Source organism: Geotrypetes seraphini, chromosome 2, assembly GCF_902459505.1.
Source record: "Geotrypetes seraphini chromosome 2, aGeoSer1.1, whole genome shotgun sequence".
Lineage (NCBI taxonomy): Eukaryota > Metazoa > Chordata > Amphibia > Gymnophiona > Dermophiidae > Geotrypetes > Geotrypetes seraphini.
In genome coordinates, this window is record NC_047085.1 from 292,046,985 (window position 1) to 292,066,174 (window position 19,190).

Sequence of the window (19,190 nt, forward strand, 5' to 3'; positions counted from 1 at the left end):
CTTATATGGCAGTACAAAAGGGTTTTGGGGGTGCACATGTTTCCACATGAATGCAGTGATTATAGTGGCTTATGGGCCTGGGTCCTTCTCTCCATGGTTCACAAACCCACCCTCAAGACCACTTAAGCCACCTCTGTGCAGCTCTACTAGGCTTTCCTATGCCAAGCTGCCAGGTGCTGATGTTCTGGAGGCAGATATATAAAATTGTTATTACGATTTTTACGGGGGTGGGGAAGGAGTCAGTGATGACTGGGGCAGTGTGTGGGGGTCTGTATTTTGTGTCTGCAATGCTTATCTGGTCACTTTGGATATCTTCTATGGACTTAGACCTGGTTTTAGATGACCTAAGTCACAACGTCCAAGTTCCGTCTAGGCAGTGTTGTAAAACTTTGGTTATACATGCAGTACGACTAAGTCTAGGATGGCCCACATCCCGCCCAAATCCTGCCCTTGACACTCCTCCTGAAACGCTCCTTTTAGCTCTGGGCATACTGCAGCACTGTGAAGACTTAAGTCATTTTTAGATACGTCTAAAACTCGGTTTGATCAGCACTTGCACTGATCGTCCTATGCCGATTCAGGCCAGTTTTTAGTCGTATTTCTGTTTCGATTATGAGCCCCATAGTTTATATTGTTTGTTTCAAATAAACATGTTCATAGCATGAGGTGGATATAAAGGCAAAAAAAAGAAATGGTACTGAACAGAATATTTAATCTTTCAACTTCTCTAAAACATCAAACTAAATGATATATATGATATTTCTAAATGACATACCTATTAATTCTTTATTCCGGACATCTAAGGCCATATTTCGCAAAGCCGTGGCAACTGCACATACCACACGGTCATTGTCTATTCGTAGTAGTTCCACCAGGATGGGCAGGCCTTTTTCTTTACGTACAGCAGCACGGATATACACTGACCACTGCCAAAAAGACAGCAAAAAAAAAAAGAAACTTATAGAGAAAAATGTAATTGTAAATAATTAGAACCACAGGCAATAAAGTGAAGCAAATCTGAATTCAGAAGCTTATTCCCTTGGGACTGGTTGGTTTGGGTACTAGAAAGAAATAGTGTGCTTCAACATCAGCAGAGATGCTGTGGCCATTATCGACCAAAAGTGGCATTAAAAATAGGAGACCTCAGAAGGAGTTTCCTGTGAGTGTCAGTGAGTGTCCCTGCGTGAACTATCTTTACATTTGCCATCTGCAAGGGAGCTGGGGTGGGGAAAAAAGAATGACCACTGGAAAGAAAGATGGAATAAAATGATTTTAAAAAGAGCTATGGAATGTGGAGTTCTTGTCTAGATGAAATGACAATGGTGAGTTCGATCTTCATTATTATAAAGTGGTTCACTTTGTAAATCTGTGGCTGCTTAAATTTAACAGTATTCAAAAACCCCCTCATTCTACTAGCACCTATGTACTGTACATGATTGTTACATTTATGTGTGAAAGGGCTAGCCATGCGCTTAGCAATGTTCCCCTGGTTGTTCGCGGTTGGTGGTTCGCGGTCCCGATCATTTGCGGTATTTTCCAACCGCGAACTGCCGACAAGGAGAGGGCAGCGGGAGAGGCAGGAGAGAGCAGCTGGAGTGCCGGCAAGTGCAGGAAATCACTCGCGGTATGCTCCAACCACCTTTTCCTGCACTACGTTGGGCCTTATCCAATCAGGAGCTGCTTTGACACAGATCCTTCAAAAAACCTCTCATACTATCAAACACTTTATTTTGTGTATATTTATAATTTTTTAATAATTTTAAATACTTTCAAAAGTGATATCTTCAGACACTACTGTACATTCATTAAATCCTTATATATGTAGTGAATGAAGTTTTACTAGAAATTGTGAATACATTTTTCTTGAATATAATCAGATGCACATTGAATATTGGATAATAACTGCTGACATGAAAATAAAGAGCCCCCAAACTTAACTCAAAATAAGTCCCTCAGTCCAATACTGATGGTGCCCGTTTCGCCACACTTGAATCGGCTTCTTCCGGGGATACACACAGGACTGAAATAAACAAGACTGGCTCAACAAGATTGTTGAAACGTCAGCTCAAAGTTTTAAACTTGTATTCCTTTAATGGCATCTCGAGAATGTACAGTAGTGTCTGAAGATATCACTTTTGAAAGTATTTAAAATTATTAAAAAATTATAAATATACACAAAATAAAGTGTTTGATAGTATGAGAGGTTTTTTTGTAGGATCTGTGATTGAAATCTGGAACTAAGTCTCAGACTTGAATCTTTCAGTATGCCATCAGATTCTGAGATCCTTTTTTCCTCTCATATATGGCTAAACACTCTTTAATTTGTTAGTGGAAGTCATAGTATTATCTAAACTTTACAGCACCCTCTTCTAGTTGAACTTGGCACCTCAGCTATGTAGCATAAGAACATAAGAATTGCCGCTGCTGGGTCAGACCAGTGGTCCATCGTGCCAAGCAGTCCACTCACGTGGCGGCCCTCTGGTCAATGATCAGCTCCCTAACTGAGACTAGCCATACCTATGTATGTTCTGGTTCATTAGGAACTTGTCTAACTTTGTCTTGAATCCCTGGAGGGTGTTTTCCCTTATGATAGACTCTGGAAGAGCGTTCCAGTTTTCTACCACTCTCCGGATGAAGAAGAACTTCCTTACATTCGTACGGAATCTATCCCTTTTCAGTTTTAGAGAGTGCCCTCTTATTCTCCCTACCTTGGAGAGGGTGAACAACCTTCCTTATCTACTAAGTCTATTCCCTTCAGTACCTTGAATGTTTTGATCATGTCCCCTCTCAATCTCCTCAGTTCAAGGGAGAAAAGGCCCAGTTTCTCTAATCTTTCACTGTATGGCAACTCCTCCAGCCTCTTAACCATCTTAGTTGCTCTTCTCTGGACACTTTCGAGTAGTACCCTGGTCCTTCTTCATGTACGGCAACCAGTGCTGGATGCAGTACTCCAGGTGAGGGCGCACCATGGCCAGGTACAGTGGCATGATAACCTGGAACGCGCTTCCCGGAGAGGTGATAAGCCAGAGTACAATTCTGGGGTTCAAAAAGGGACTGGATGACTTCCTGGAAGCGAAGGGAATAACGGGGTACAGATAGAGGTTTACCTCACAGGACACTGAGCAAATAGGGTATGGACTTTTTAGGTTAGGTAGGGAACATTTTCAGGTCATGGACCTGGAGGGCCGCCGCAGGAGCGGACTGCCGGGCGCAATGGACCCCTGGTCTGACCCGGCAGAGGCAATGCTTATGTTCTTATGTTCTCTGATCTCTTTGTGATCCCCTTCTTTATCATTCCTAGCATTCTGTTCATCCTTTTCACCGCCGCTGCACATTGCGTGGACAGCTTCATCGACTTATTGATCATAACTCCCTAGCCTCTTTTCTGGGAGGTCTCTCCAAGTATCGCCCCGGACATCCTGTATTCATTCATGAGATTTTTGTTACCTACATGCATCACTTTACACATATCCACTTTGAACCTCATCTGCCATGTTGATGCCCATTCCTCGAGCATGATTATGTCACGTTGCAGATCTTCGCAATCCTCCTGTGTCTTCACTACTCTGAATAACTTTGTATCGTCCACAAATTTAATCACCTCACTTGTCGTACCAATGTCCAGATCGTTTATAAAGATGTTGAAGAGCACGGGTCCAAGCAACGAGCCCTGCGGCACCCCACTGGTGATGCTCTTCCAGTCCGAGTATTTTCCATTCACCCCCCTCACCTCCCATTCTCTGTTTCCTATGCTTCAGCCATTTTTTAATCCAAGTGAGTATTTCACCCTCGATTCCATGTCAAATGCCTTCTGAAAATCCAGATATACAATGTTGACCGGGTCGCCCTTGTCTATCTGTCTGTTTACTCCCTCAAAGAAGTGCAGCAAAATGTTTTATTGAAATGTAGGAGTATTGGCATCATATCTATGCTATCTGAATGTTCTAATGTATGCTTAAGTGTTCCATTGCTCATATGCTGACATTGTATTATACCTAAGCTATTTGAATGTTATTCTGTGCTATTATGGTATTATTTGTATTCTAATGATATATTTCTGTTGTTCTACGAAGATGTTAAATACACTTTTATATATTCCTGACACTATTTCATGTTAGTCCTGTTATTAAATTTCAATTTGCTGTTTTACTACTTGGGGGTCTAGCTAGATACTTGGGACCTGGGTTGCTGGATTTGATGCTGGACTTGATGGACCTTCGGTCTGTCCCAGTATGGCAATTCTTATGTTCTTAGTTCCAAGGTTACTTCATTTATTGTATTCATGTTTATATTTGGTCATTTTACTATTGTAATGCTGTTAACAAAATTGTAAGTTTTATGTCAAACTGAACTTGCTGTTCACTGCCTCAAGTGAATCTCTTCATAAAGGCGATTACTAAAACCCAATAAATAATGAAATGTTGGCACTCTGAATTGTCCCCCTCCCCTGCACTTTTAAGTCACGGTGAACTTCAGAAACATAATACAAGTATTAATAAAAGCTATGTAGTTTGTCCTACTCCAGCATCGGGAGGTTATTAATCTAATCTGGAATTTATATTCTGCTGAACCTCATAAGGTACAAAGTGGATAACAATAATAAAGGCCAGATTCTGTATACTGCAATATTGTCTATTATGCAGGTCTTTGGAGGAATCTTTATAGAATACGACTGGTCCAGAATAGTTAATTTTTAACCTGGAAAAAAAAAATCAGACTATGTCACTGCTTTCTATCGCAGGCTACACTGGTTGCCAATTGAGGATAGGGTCATTCTCAAATTTGGGTTGCTATGTTACAAAGTGTTGTTTGGCCTTACAGCTGACTACCTTATGGAACATTTCGTACTGGCTGTTCCAAAATGTTCCCAACAAATTTTCACATCCTTTGCCTTTCCTCCTGTTAAGTACTGTCGCTATAAAAGTTACTTTAACAGATTAATTTCTTTTCAGACAGCAGTTAGAGATAAAGGATTAAGCCAGTTAATAGCTAGTGCAGTGTCCTATAAACATTTTTAGTAAGCTCTTGAAAACATATCTATTTGATAAATTCTTATGAGAAGATTTGTACTGAACAATTTTAAATTTGTAATTCCTTAGACTGACCCAGCTTCTTCAAGTTGTAAACCGCATAGAACTGGAAGGTAATGTGGTATACAAAGGACAATGTAATGTACTGTACATTAGGCGCTGCTAGGCACCCTAATTGAGAACGCCTAGCGATGCCTAACTTCAAAATCTGTGCTTAGCCTTGTAAAAAATTGGCGTGGTAATTGACCACATAATCAAAAAATTTAAAGTTACCAATTAAGAGTCCAGTGCCAAACTCTTAGGATGCCTAGTGACGCCTATGTGGAGGCACCCTCCAACGTCTACCTGAAAAGCAGGTGTGCTTAGGGGCAGAGAATAGGTGTGTTTGACTTAGGCATTGTTAGGTGTCTGAGTCAGGCACTAGTAAATTAGGCCAAGTACCTCTAGTACGCCTAGCAATGCCTAAGTGCCACTAGGCAAGATTCAATAATAATAATAATAATTTTATTCTTATATACTGCCATAGCCATGATAGTTCAAGGCGGTTTACAACAAGATGAGCTGGACAATCAGCAAAGTGGTTACAATAAAGAGTTATCAAATATAAATCATGATGTTTCGAGGCAGTTTACAACAAAAGGTGCTGGACAAACAGCGAAGTGGTCACAATACAAAGTCATTGAATACAAGCTTGCAGAGTGGAAGAAGTGGAAAGTTATAAGATTCTTAGGTTACAAATCAATTAAACAAATTCGTTTTTACAGATTTTTAAAAATTGTGGTAGGATGAGGAATGCGTGATGATGTTACTCAGCCAATCATTCTATTTGCCTGCCTGGAAGGCGAGAGTTCTTTCCAGGAATCTTTTGTAGTGACAGGCCTTAATTGTCAGATAGGTGAACAGATGAATTCTACGTGTGGGCCTAATATAACTATCCAGATCAAATTGAGAAACCAGGTACGTGGGGGCCAGACCAAATATTGATTTATAACAAAGACAGAAAAATTTAAACAGAACTTGTAATTCCAGGGGCAGCCAATGAAGTTTTTGGTAATAGGGACTAATGTGTTCCCATTTCTTCAGCCCAAAAATCAGTTGCACTGCTGAGTTTTGAATAACTCTAAGTCTTAGAATGGTTTTTTTGAAGGAACCCAAGTAGATGATGTTGCAATAATCAAGCATGCTTAAGATGGAAGATTGAACAAATAAGCAGAATGATGCTGCATCAAAGTATTTTCTGATGGTTCTGAGCTTCCAGAGTATCGAGAAGCATTTTCTAACCAATAAATCTGTGTGAACATTGTGGCAGGGAGCCTGGGCAGGGTGATAGAGATCCTGTGCCGCGCGCCCAGCCAGTCTCTGTGCCCTCCAAAGAACCTAGGTTGAAACCAGAAACCCTGCCGTTCAGAAAACTACACTTCCCAAGAGCCTCTAGTTTGCTTCCTGTGCCAAGAGGAAAGAACAGGGAGGAACCGGGGTTAGAGAGGGATGGTATCTTTAAGGTTTCCCCTCAAGCCTAGAGCAGTGCAGCTGGAGAAAGTTAGACAAACTTGTGCTGCACCTTTTAATCCTGTCCCTTTAAGGAGAGACAGAGAATTACATTGGCTTCAAGTCAGGAAGCCTCTGCTGTGCTCACTGATTGTAATTAGGGGGAGGGGCCTGACACATGTGAGCCCTGATCCTCCAGCAAAGCGGGGACAGAGAGGAGAGCCGTGGGGGCGTGTTAAGGCATGCCTTTTGACTCCAGATAAGAACTGGGAGGAGAGGAGAGCTGGAGGAGAGGAACAGCTGAGAGAGAGCCGAGTAGCTAGGGATGGAAGAGTCAAGTGGAGGAGTCCTGGGAACAGTAAGGACGGAGATTTCCTTGCTGAGGAATTACTTATGTTTGAGGCCGGGCATGACTGTGTGCAACTCTCTCTGGGCTGAAACCAGAGCCCAGGGCGCCTGAGTAATGCCATCTGAAATGGACTCAGCTAGAGAATGACACGGGGAAAAAATCTGTCCCCATCACCGCCCCACCATCCTCTGCACCGCCCCGTCACCACCGTTCCCTTCACCGCCCCGTCACCGTCACCGCCATCCCTTTCACCACCCCGTCACCGCCACTGCCATCCCATTCACCGCCCCGTCACCGTCCCCGCTGCATCCATATAAGCCTTAGTACTGTAATATTTAGCTTATTCCTTTCTTATAAATCAAAGTTCCTGCTGCTGAACTAGAGAAAGAGATGTTCAGCTGGCAGGGCTTTGTTTATAAATTTTTATCAACACAACTAATATACTATTTTATCCTAAAGCAAAAAATAAATAAATAAATATAATTTTTTTTTCTACTTTTGTTGTCTGGTTTCTGCTTTCCACATCTTCTCATTCAATTCCTTCCATCCACTGTGTGTCTTCTCTCTGCGTCTTCCACTTGCTGTTACTGTGTCTCTCCTTTCACCCCCCCCCCCCCTCCAATTGGTCTAGCACCCATCTTCTTCCCTCCGCTCCCCCATAGTCTGGCATCTGTCTTCTTCCCACTCTGTCTTCCACATTTCCCTTCGGGGTCTGTTCCTCTCCACCCTCCTTCAATGTCTGTCCTATTCCTTTCCACCACCACCCTTCCCTCCCTCCTTTACCATCTGTTCCTTTCTACTACCCTTCAGCTCCTCTCGCATGGCCTATCTATCTACCTTCCTCCCTCTTATTTTCATGGCACGTTACAATGTAATTTGTGCAAGCCACTGGAGCCTGAAAGCTCGGTCCCTGTCCCATCCCCACAAACCATCTCGCTTCTGTGCTATTTTCCCCATTTCTAATATCTCCCCTATGTATCTGCCATTGCCCCCCCCTGTGTCCATATACCATCCCCATGGCATGTCCCCTTTATGTCACTGTCCCTATGCCCCATGCACATAATTTCCCCTCTTTCTGTTACCTTCCTGTGTCCAGATTTCCCCTATCTTCCTCTTCCATACCAGTGTGTCTCTTCTTTTCAACCCCATCTAGCTTTTTTCCCTCTTTCTTCCCCTCACCCCCCCTTGCTTCTAGCATCTGGCTCACCTGCCTGTCCTTCCCTTTCTTTTCTGCTGTGGGTTTTTCTTTCCGTCTTCATCCCCTTGGCCCAGAATCCTTTTCCCTTTCACTCCCTCCTTCCAATTTGAGCCGGGAACACAAGCGATCGCACGATCCCCGCAACCACCACCCGCCTGCCCAATCGATCCTACTGTTTAGCCAGCTCTCTCCCTTCTCCTCACCTTAGTTGTAGGTTTTGTTTTTCGGCGACATGCACGCTTTCCCAAAGAGCCGCGCACGCGCGGCTGCTCAGTGTTCAATCTTCTGCTCTGCTGCAACTTCCTGTTTCTGGTTGCGTCAGAGCAGAAGATCGAAACTGAGCAGCAGCAGGTGCGCGGCTCTCTGATAGTGTGCGGGTTGCCGAAAAAGAAAACCTACAAACTAAGGTGAGGAGAAGGGAGAGAGCTGGCTAAACACTAGGATCGATTGGGCAGGCGGGTGTGTGCTGCGGGGACCGCGCGATCCTTCATGCCTCACTGCGGGGACAAGATCATTCACCGCCCCAAGGGCGGTGAATGGCCTTGTCCCCATCGCCGCAGCGACTGCTAGTTTTCATTCCCCGTTTCGGCGGGTGACCCGCGGCTAAAATGCAGTGGCCGCGGGTAAACCACCACCGTGTCATTCTCTAGACTCAGCTGAATGAACAATATATGGAAAACCAGAAGCTTCCTGCATTCTGTGAGACAGTAAGAAAAGCTGGTGTTTTGAATGTTTTTCTCTCAAATATGTGAACTGAGGTTTTTGGAGGGAGAAGACCGGCAGTAAATGCTGAACTAAACTCATATTTAGACAAATTCAACTTACTGCACAACAACCAGTCAGGCTTCAGACCTGGTCACAGCACCGAAACAATCATGGCCTCACTACTTAACCACCTTTACGCCCTCCTCGCCCAAGGTACCAGCGCCATGAACCTACAACTGGACCTAAGTAGCGCCTTTGACCTAGTAGATCACACCATTCCTTTGAACTGCCTAGAAACCACAGGCATCACAGGCTACGCTCACAATTGGTTCCAGGGATTCCTCAGGAACAGATCCTACCAGGTATTCAAAGATGACAAACTTTCCCTTAGCTGGAATAACAACTGCGGATTACCTCAGGGTTCCCCCCTATCCCCAACCCTCTTTAATATCTATCTCAGCTCATTAGGAAATGACATACCTGCTACAAAGCCTAGGGCTCACCTTCTACATCTACACAGATGATATTACTGTAGTGATTCCGCTAACCGCCCTAACATCACAATTCTCCAACTCCTTAACCAACATCCTAAATCAAATAGAGCGCTGGATGATGGCCTTCAAACTGAAACTCAACACAGAAAAAACCAAATTCTTCCTGGCATCACCCAACGAAAAGATAAAAGAAAATTCAATTCACCTACAGAGCCGAGATACAAAATTGACCAAACCATAAAGATTCTGGGGGTAACACTTGACAAACATCTAACCATGGAAAACCACACAAACCTACTGTTTAAAAAATGTATTTCGGTCCTCTGGAAACTTCGCACTATTAAAAAATTCTTCGATGAAAAGTCTTTCCGTTTACTAGTACAATCATCCATCTTAAGCACCCTAGATTACTGTAACATCATATACCTAGGAGCTTATAAAAAGAACCTCAACAAGCTGAGATTAATTCAGAACACCACGATCCTTCACGGTTTAAAAACATGGGAACACATTTCCCCTTATTATCAGAAACTCCACTGGTTACCCGCAGAATCCAGAGTCCTCTTCAAGTTTGCTTGTTTTTGCTACAAAGCTGTCTTTGGGATTCTTCCAGCTTACCTAATCTCCAAGTTCTCCCCCAACGAGTCCAACAAGAGCACTCGCAGAACAAACCTATTTAATTACCCCTCCTTGAAATCTTACCAATACAAAAAGTTTCTAGATAGAATGTTATCATTCCAGGCAGCTAGGCTGAACACATGGCTTGGAAAGCCCATACTTGAGGCCACTACATACGCAGACTTTAGAAAATCCCTGAAAACTCGACTGTTTAACAAATTCTAAATTCCCATACCCAACTCTTCCTCGCCATGACCCTTCCACCTCGCTCCCTATTTCCAAGGCCCAAAACTAATTATACTTTCCACCTTGAATCTCATGTACTAACATAATGTATCTTTATTGTAACCCACCTGCACCCCATGTACTGACAAAACGTATCTTTATTGTAACCCATGTACTGACTAAATGTATCTTTATGGTAACCCACCTTGATAGTAAACCACTTGTATTGTAACCCACTTGCATCCCATGTACTGACAAAATATATCTTTACTGTAACCCACTTGTATCCCATGTACTGACAAAATATATCTTTACTTTAACTTGTATCCCATGTACTGACAAAATGAATCTTTAATGTAAACCACTTGCATCCCATGTACTGACTAAATGTATCTTTATTGTAAACCGTTTCTATCCCATGTACTGTCAAATGCATCTTTATTGTAAACTGCTTCGAACTTCACGGTATAGCGGTATATAAGAAATAAATTATTATTATTATTTTGAAAGTTATTTTTGCCTTTTGTGTTCTTTCTATTTTTCCTGTGTTGGGAAATTGTGTGACCTAGAAGGGGTTACAAAACCCGGACTGGACTTTTTAAACAAAGAGCCTGTGGAAAAGGGAACCCTGTAGAAGGCTCCAGAGGAAAAAAAAGCCTTTTTCTTTTGTTGTTTTGTTTTCTAAGGTTGAGAACTGTTTGCCTCAGTAGTGCCTAGTTTGCTGAATTGTTTATAAAAGACTTTAGACTTGAGACCTCCAGGATTGGAGGGAAAGTTGCTTTATTCAGCCTACCGTTTTCTTCTGGGAGAAACAGCCTGGCCAGTTGGACCAGGGCGGGGCTGCTCTTCCAGCATAGCTCTGAGGACAAACGAAGTTTTGAAGTCAAAAGTTATTTTTGTTCTTGTTCTAATTTGGTGAAGTTATAAGAAGTGCCACAGCTTTAAATATTGGGTTTTTGTTTAAGGACTAGATTTAACCCGGAGGCACCAACTGTTTTGTATAATCGCTCAATTATGCCATCGGACCTGACTATGAATACAATTATCATTATCAATTAAATCCAGCACTGGCTGTGTTTTGGGAAAACTCAGTGTGGCTTATTTCTTTCTGGTGCTAAGTGGAAAAGCTTGGTTGGAGTATACCAGTGGGCCTGGGAGCCACAAACAAACTCTATCCCTTGTGGCACGGGGCCCTGGGTAGGTCATATCGGCCTAGCCCAAGCGCCCCTGCCACAACATTTAGAGTAAGGTGATGGTCCAGAGTCACTCCCAGAATTTTTATGGAATGGTCAATAGGGAAGACCTGACCATTCAAGAAGATTGATGAGTTTTTAATTTTGTCGTTCGGGCTTGCCAGGAAAAAATTGTTTTTGTCTGAGTTAAGTTTCAGTTTGAATTCGGTCATCCATAATTCGATTTGCTTTCGAATGGATGATAGTTGATTTTTTGTCTCAGAAGTCAGGGTAGTAAGGGGAATAACTATAGTGATGTCATCTGCATAGATATAAAATTTAACTTTTAAGCTTTGTAGTAAGTTCCCTAATGAGGCTAGGTAAATGTTGAACAGTGTAGAGGATAGAGGAGAGCCCTGCGGGACTCTGCAAGAGTTTACCCAGCTGCAGGATTGTTTATTGTCACTATAGACTTGATATGATCGTTTGCTCAAAAAAAACCTGAAACCATTTTAACACATTGCCTGAAAGACCAATTGACTCCAAACAGTCAATCAAAATAGCATGATCGACCAGATCGAAGGCATTACTTAATTAAGTCCAATTGCAGAACTAGTGCACTAGTGCCTTGACTGAATAAGGTATGGAGGAAATCTAGTAGTGATGCAATGACCGTTTCAGTGCTAAACCCAGATCGAAAACCTGACTGATTGTCTGTAGTAAGCTAAATTTGTCCAAATACATTACTAATTCTTGGTTGACCAAACCTTCCATCAGTTTAACGAATAAGAGAGTGCTCGCAATGGGTCTGTAATTTGATGTCAGCTTGATGGATTCCTTAGGATTTTTTACGATGCCTAGAAGTTGATTGACAACCATGATGAGTGGTGCTTACAATGTTAGCGTGCTTAAGCCACATTTTTAGAATCTGGCCCTAAGTAGAGAATGACACGATGACAAATTTGTCCCTGTCCCTACGATGAGTTCCATTTCCCATCCCATCTCTGCGAGTTCTGTAATAGGAACATAAAAATAGCCTTACTGGGTCTGATCAATGGTCCATCAATCCCAGTAGCTTGTTCTCATGGTGGACAATCCAGGTCACTAGTACCTGGCCAAACTTCAAAGAGTAGCAACATTCCATGCTACCGATCCAGGGTATGCAGTGGCTTACCCCATGTCTTTCCTCAATAACAGACTATGGACTTTTCCTCCAAGAAATTGTTCATAACCTTCTTAAAACTAGCTATGCTATCTGCTCTTTCCCCAAAACTTCTGTTCCTGTCCTTGTACCATTCCTGCAAGCTCTGTCCTCATCTGCACAAGCCTTGAACACTTTAAAATAATAAGTGTTTGAGGCTTGTGCGGTTAAGGCAGAGATTGCAGGGATGGGAAAATTGAGTTCCCAGAGGGACGGGGACAAGTTTGTCCCCATGTCATTCTGAAGAAGTGCATAATACAAAACCAGAAGCATTACATTATATATCGAATGCATAAGCATATCAACCAAGATATTTCTGAAAAAAGAATGCTTTCAGTGATCATCTTAAAAGAATATGAATTTGAACATTAAGATCTGTTGGAAAAGAATTACAGCATGGAACAGCTTGAAACCCAAAGGAATTTTTCAAGATCTTAAGATAGTATATACCCTATGGTGAGGGAAAATGAAGAACAAATTCTGAATGAGATCCATGAATCTGATATGACAACCTCTCCCACCTCTGACTTAGCAGGTAACAACCACCGCTGAAAATCTGACTGTGTTTTCAGTATGCATCTTGGATGTTTGTTCAAAGGATACTGGATTTCATGCTTTAGCAGTAACTATAAAGAATATTTAGGCCCCTTTATTAAATTGTGGAAAAATGTAGCTTTAACATGCTGTGCTAAGGCCACTTTTTCCACAGATGGAAAATGACCGATTTTTTCATTTTCTAAATTAATGGCCATGCGCTAATTTCGCCATTAGTGCGAACATTAAAATAGGGTGTGAGCTCCTACCACCTCTTATTTAGTTGGTGGTAAGAGACCCCATGCCAACCCCGTACTAATTAATTAGCGTGCAGCAATGCCCCACGTGCGAACTGATTAATGCTGCCATGCCCATTCTCCACCTTTAGACACAATCCTTTTCAGAAAAATACAAATTATTTTTTCTGTGCATGCTCAAAGTACACATTTACTACAGGACACCAGAGCGCATATCGTGGTAAACCTTTTTTAATCAGTAGTAAGCATGCGCTAGCACTAGCACTAGCAGACGGATCTTTAATCAGCACCCATGTTGGGGGCCGCCGATTGCATGTCAATCACTCGACAGCGCCAATTATAGAATCACAACTAATCAGCCAAGATAGGCATCTGAAATGGAGGCCTGGAAAACCCTGGCCTACATTTAAGCCGCCTATCTTTGCCACTAGACCACAGCAGCCATATGCTGATTGCGGCAGGGGATTTTATCCCCAAGCAGCTGAGCCAGCAGGGCTCCCTGAAGAGTCCTACTGGCTCAGCTGATGGGGGAGAGGGGAGAGAAAATTCCCTTGCTGCAATCAGTTGAGCCGGCTGTGGCGGACAGAGGACTCCCCCCCAATCGGCAGGAGGGATGCCCACTCCCTCCTGCATGCCACCCGAAACACACACCCCAACCACAATTGGCAGAAGTGATGCCCACTCCCTCCTGCCGCTGGCCCCTCTGAACACCTGACCCCCCCAACTGCGATTGGCAGAAGGGATACCCATTCCCTCCTGCCATTGGCTCCTCTGAACGCCTGATGTCCCCAACCACTGACACCGCCTGAACCCCCCCAAACCTCAATACCCCACCCTGGTACCCAAAAGCCACTTTGCCCCTCCCCCCGCCGTACCATTTGTAGTCAGGCCAGAAAGAGGAATGCCTACTCCCTTCAGCTAGCAGGCTCGCTTCTTCAAAATGGCTTGCCTTCCCTTCCCAGTGCAATCTGGGATGCCTTAGGCTCCAGGTCAATCAGGGTCTTAGGCCCTCTTCTCGATGCATCCTGGGATACACTGGGAGGAGCCTAAGACTCCCATTAGCCTGGATAAGGTATGCACTGGGAAGGGGAGGTCCCATTTTGAAGAGGCAAACCTGCAGGCTGGAGAGAATAGGCATCTCTCCAGCTGGCCTGTCTGCAAAAGGTATGAGGGTGTTGAGGTGGGCTTAGGGGTGCCAAGGTGAGGTATTGGGGAGGGTGTTGGGGTGCCAGAGGTATGGGCCAGCAGCAGGAGTGAGTGGACATTCCTCCTGAGCTGGGGATGGAGTGTCAGGGTTCAGAGCTTGGTTAGGGAGGTATCAGGTAGCAGGAGGGAGTGGGAATCCCTCCACCAATCGTGGTTGGGGGTGTTTTGGGTGTCAGGGGAGGGAGTAGGCATCCCTCCTGCTAACTGGGAAGGGGGGGGGGGTTCTGTCTGCCACATCCGGCTCAGCTGATTGCAGCTTATGGCTGCTGTGGGCTAGCGGCAAAGATAGACAGCTGAAAAGTAGGCCAGAGTTTTTCAGGCCTAAATTTCAGCTGCCTATTTGCATGAATCGCGGCTAAGTGACCGCTTTAGCCCACCTAATGTCATTTCTGGCAATGGCCACACCTATTTTGGCATTCCAGGTCTAAAGCGGCTACTTAGCCGTGTTTCCAGTTGCCTTTTACTTAGGCTTCGGTAGGCGTTTCAACACTGCCTTTTTCAATTAACTTAGGCATCGGCAGGGCGCCTACCGCCGCCTAAGTTTAGGCACTGGTTATAGAATTTTCTCCTTAGTGCAGTTTACTAAAAGGGTCCCTAAGTAGTGTTATAAATTTTATCAAGTTGAAATCACACTAGGGAAAAAGATGTAGGGGGGTCAGTAGGTGCTGTTTTGCAAAATGCTGCCAGCAGGGCAGTGGTAAATGAGGATCCCTCTTACCCCCATTGGACCATATTTATAGCTTTCAAAGAATATCTCTGCAATTTTCATATTACCTTTCATGCTAGAAAAGCATGCCTAATTTGCTAGTCTAGAATTCATACTTCCAACATTGCTTTTCTTAACAGAAACTGATCAGAGTTTCCCTGCTCAATGCTGTCAGGAGGTGCACGTAAGACATATTATTCAACCAGTAGTGGTGCTGAAGCCAAAAAGCTCAAGTCACTCTGTTTTGAAACTTGTATTACAGGGATAGAAAGATGTTCTAGTATATGGACATGTTCTAGAGGACTTTCAATAAAATAGCTCTTCCCACTTCCCAATAAAATAGCTCTTCCCACTTTCCATTTAGAAGTAACTATAAAGAATATTACTTAAAACATTTGCTTGTTAACTTATTCCCAAACTTTTATTTACTTCTTGTGCTACTTCTTTCTTGCCTCTATCTGCCCATCCCTAAGGCACTTTGGGCCAAATTCTATAAATGGCACCCTGATTGCAGGCGACGGTAGGCATCCTATCACTGTCTAACGAGCCAATCAGGATGCAAGTTTAAAAAAAAATAAACACCCCGAGGCTGGCTGCCTACACTGTAAGCGTCTGTTGCAGGTGCAGGGAGGTGCCTATGGACGCTTAAACTTGCCCAAGGCTGGGCGTGATGTGGTTTTGCCCGAAAGTGGCCTTGGGCGATAGATGCATGAAATGTAAGTCATTGAAATGCTGGCCTACATTTCAATTAGACATGGCCGCTAAACTGATTGTAGGAAGGAAATCTCCCTGCCGTGATCAGCTGAGCATCCGTGGCAGGGAACCCACCCTCCCCCGTGAAGTTGACCGGCAGGAGGGTTGCACACTCTTTTCTGCCATTGCCATCCCCTTCCCCGAAGCATCCCCCAGCAGAGGAGTGCCCAATTCTCCCTGCCACCACCCCTCAAAGTATCCCCCGGCAGAAGGAGTGCCCAATTCCTCCTGCTGCCACCACCCTGAAGCATCGCTCTCCCCCAAAAGCATCCCCTGGCAGTGCCCAATTCCTCCTGCTGCCACCCCCTGAAGCATCGCCCCCCCCCAAATCATCTCTAGGCATGAGGAGTGCCCAGTTCCTCCCCAAAGCATCCCCCGACCACCTGGTGACCACCACCCCTTTTCAGGGCCCACCTACCGGCATTCCCCCCTAACAGGAAGACCACTCCCTCACTGCCCCTGTACTTTTTAAAATAATCAAAATATTACACAATACTGATGAAAAAGTAAAAGATTGATTAGTTACATGTTTAGTATTGAGTAATATTTTGATTATTTTTATATGCAATTGATTTTTTTAATTATGACTTTATATGTATTTCATTAAATTACAATAATAATTTTTAGGTTTATTTATGATTCATATTGGATGTTGTGTATGTCACCTGTCAAATTTTTATGATATAATTTTATATATTTTAGACCTCCGAGGCAGGCTAAGGGCCGAAACACTAACAGTGTTGGGTCTTTTTCCTCTGGAAAGAAATATATGTCCCAGATCTTCAAGCATCTGCACTCTTTATTGGGTGATATTTTGTTTGTTGTGTACTTTGCATTCCTTTTCATTGCATGTTGTACAGAAAGTAATGACAGGTTTTGGTAGTCTGTTGGATATGTGAAGAGAAAGAAAGAGAACGAAAATAAAAGCTGAGCAGTTGGCAGATGCTTCAAACAAACAAGAAAGAGCAATTGTCATTTTTAATTTCAAGAGCATCAATGAAAAGGCAATTATAGCAGATGAAATTATTTATTTTTCCATCTGATTACCTTTCAGACCCCTGAATCAGGCCATTGGCCGAAACACATATGTGTCGAGTCTTGATTGATGTAATAAAGGAATAACATAACAAAATTTTTTATATACCACAGCTACCTTGCGGTTCTGTGCAGTTAACAAAAATAAAAATGCAGTTGTACATGGTATAAACACAATTAATTAATCAGAATATTTCCCGAATAAAACAGTCTTCATAGATTTTCTAAATGTCAGGTAAGAAGTAGGGAAAGAAAAATACATACTAAATTGTTTATCCTGTAATTCTGACTGATACGCTAAGATCTTACTTAAAGAAGCGCCTGTACACACATCCTTTTACAGAAGGAAAATCAAAGAGTCGAAGATTACGTAGATGTTTTCTATTGGCAAATTTAAAATAATCCATAAGATAACTGGGTAATAACCCACTGAGAGCCTTGAAGTTGAAACATATATAGCCAAACTTAAGATCATTCATGCCTCTATTGGCAACCAGTGCAGTCTAAGATAATACTGCGTCAGGTGATCGGTTCTTTTCAGTCCAAAAATCAAACACACAGGAGTACTCTAAATAATCTGCAACCTTTAAAAATTTTTCTTGGATATTGAAAGATAAAATTTGTTTTTTTCAATTACAGCAAACCTTTCATGAGAACCGCTTCAATGAAGTGACCCCCCTCTCTGTGCTGTATTTTTCCCTTCCCTCCTCCTATTTTTATTTTTACAATGTAATTAATAATAATAAATAATAATAATAAATTTATTTTTATATACCGCCTTACCCGAGAGTTCTAAGCGGTTCACAACAACAATTGAATAAGATACCAACAGTACAAGTTTTATAAAACAGCAATTAAAAACCAGTAAACAGAGAAATACATAAAATTATAAAATGCATAAAAAGAATGCAGAGAATTTTACATAGCAAAAATATAAAAAAATGTTAAGACCCTAGTCTAGTAAATAATTGAGTTTTTATCTGTTTTCTAAAATCCAGATAAGAAGAGGCCTCTAACACACACTGGGCAATCCAAATATTTAGTTTGACTGCCTGAAAGGCAAAGATTCTTTCACAAAAACTTTTATACTGGTAAAATTTAACTGAGGGATAGGCGAACAGATGCAATCTTCGAGAACTCTTGTTTGTATAACTTAGATTGAGGTGAGAGTTTAGGTAACTCGGAAGCATACCGAATGTTATTTTGTAACAGAAACAGAACTTAAACAGAACTCTGGATTCAAATGGCAGTCAATGGAGTTTTTGATAGAAAGGGGTGATGTGTTTCCATTTTTTTAGACCGTAAATAAGGAGAACAGCCGTGTTCTGGACTACCCTTAATTTTCTAGTAATTTTCTTGGGAGCGCCTACATATATAATATTGCAGTAGTCAAGAATACTCAGGATAGAGGATTGGACTAGTAGGCGAAAGGAAACTTTGTCAAAATATTTTTTAATAGTACGGAGTTTCCAGAGCACTGCAAAGCTTTTCTTAAACACTAAATCAGAATGCTTTTCTAGTGTGAGATGTTTATCTAAAGTTACTCCTAGTATTTTTAGAGATTGTTCAATATTATAATTCATCCCATTTACCTGTATCATAGTAGCCTTGATTTTATCATTAGGGGCTGCTAGAAAAAAATTGGTCTTTATTTAATTTTAATCTATAAGCAGACATCCAGAATTCCACCTGATTTAAAATGATTGATAGAGAGTTTATAAGCTCAGATGTAAGGGAGCTTAATGGGATAACAATAGTGATGTTGTCTGCACAAATGAAGAATTTAAGCTTTAAACTCTGCAAAAGGTTAACCAATGAAACAAGATAGATGTTAAACAGGGTAGGGGACAAAGGGGAGCCCTGAGGTACTTCACACCGGTTGGCCCAGCCATAAGAAAGTTTATCATCCTTTAACACCTTGTAAGATCTTTTTCCCAGGAATCTTTGGAACCAATTCAGGACATTGCCTGAGATTCCTATGGATTCTAAACAGTACAAAAGGATAGAATGATCCACCAAATCAAATGCACTGCTTAGGTCAAGTTGCAGAATCATAGCTAAAAAGTGAGTGCAAGTGATCAATCAATGAAGCTATGACTGTTTCCGTGCTGTAGCCTGCCTGAAAACCAGATTGGTTGTCATGAAGAATATTGTATTTATCCAGATAGATAGTAAGTTCAGCGTTTACTAACCCTTCCAGTATTTTGGTGGCGATAGGG

At 42.4% G+C, this 19,190-nt stretch overlaps 1 protein-coding gene across 6 annotated transcripts in view; it reads right to left on the minus strand.

Annotated features, from left to right (window-relative positions):
* CTNND2 (catenin delta 2) overlaps window positions 1-19,190 on the minus strand; it is a 1,866,736-nt gene that overhangs the window by 256,056 nt on the left and 1,591,490 nt on the right. For all 6 annotated transcript variants that reach the window (XM_033929835.1, XM_033929832.1, XM_033929833.1 and 3 more), the window contains one exon: window positions 776-926. In XM_033929835.1, coding sequence (XP_033785726.1) covers window positions 776-926 — 151 coding nt within the window. The remainder of the gene's footprint in view (window positions 1-775; window positions 927-19,190) is intronic.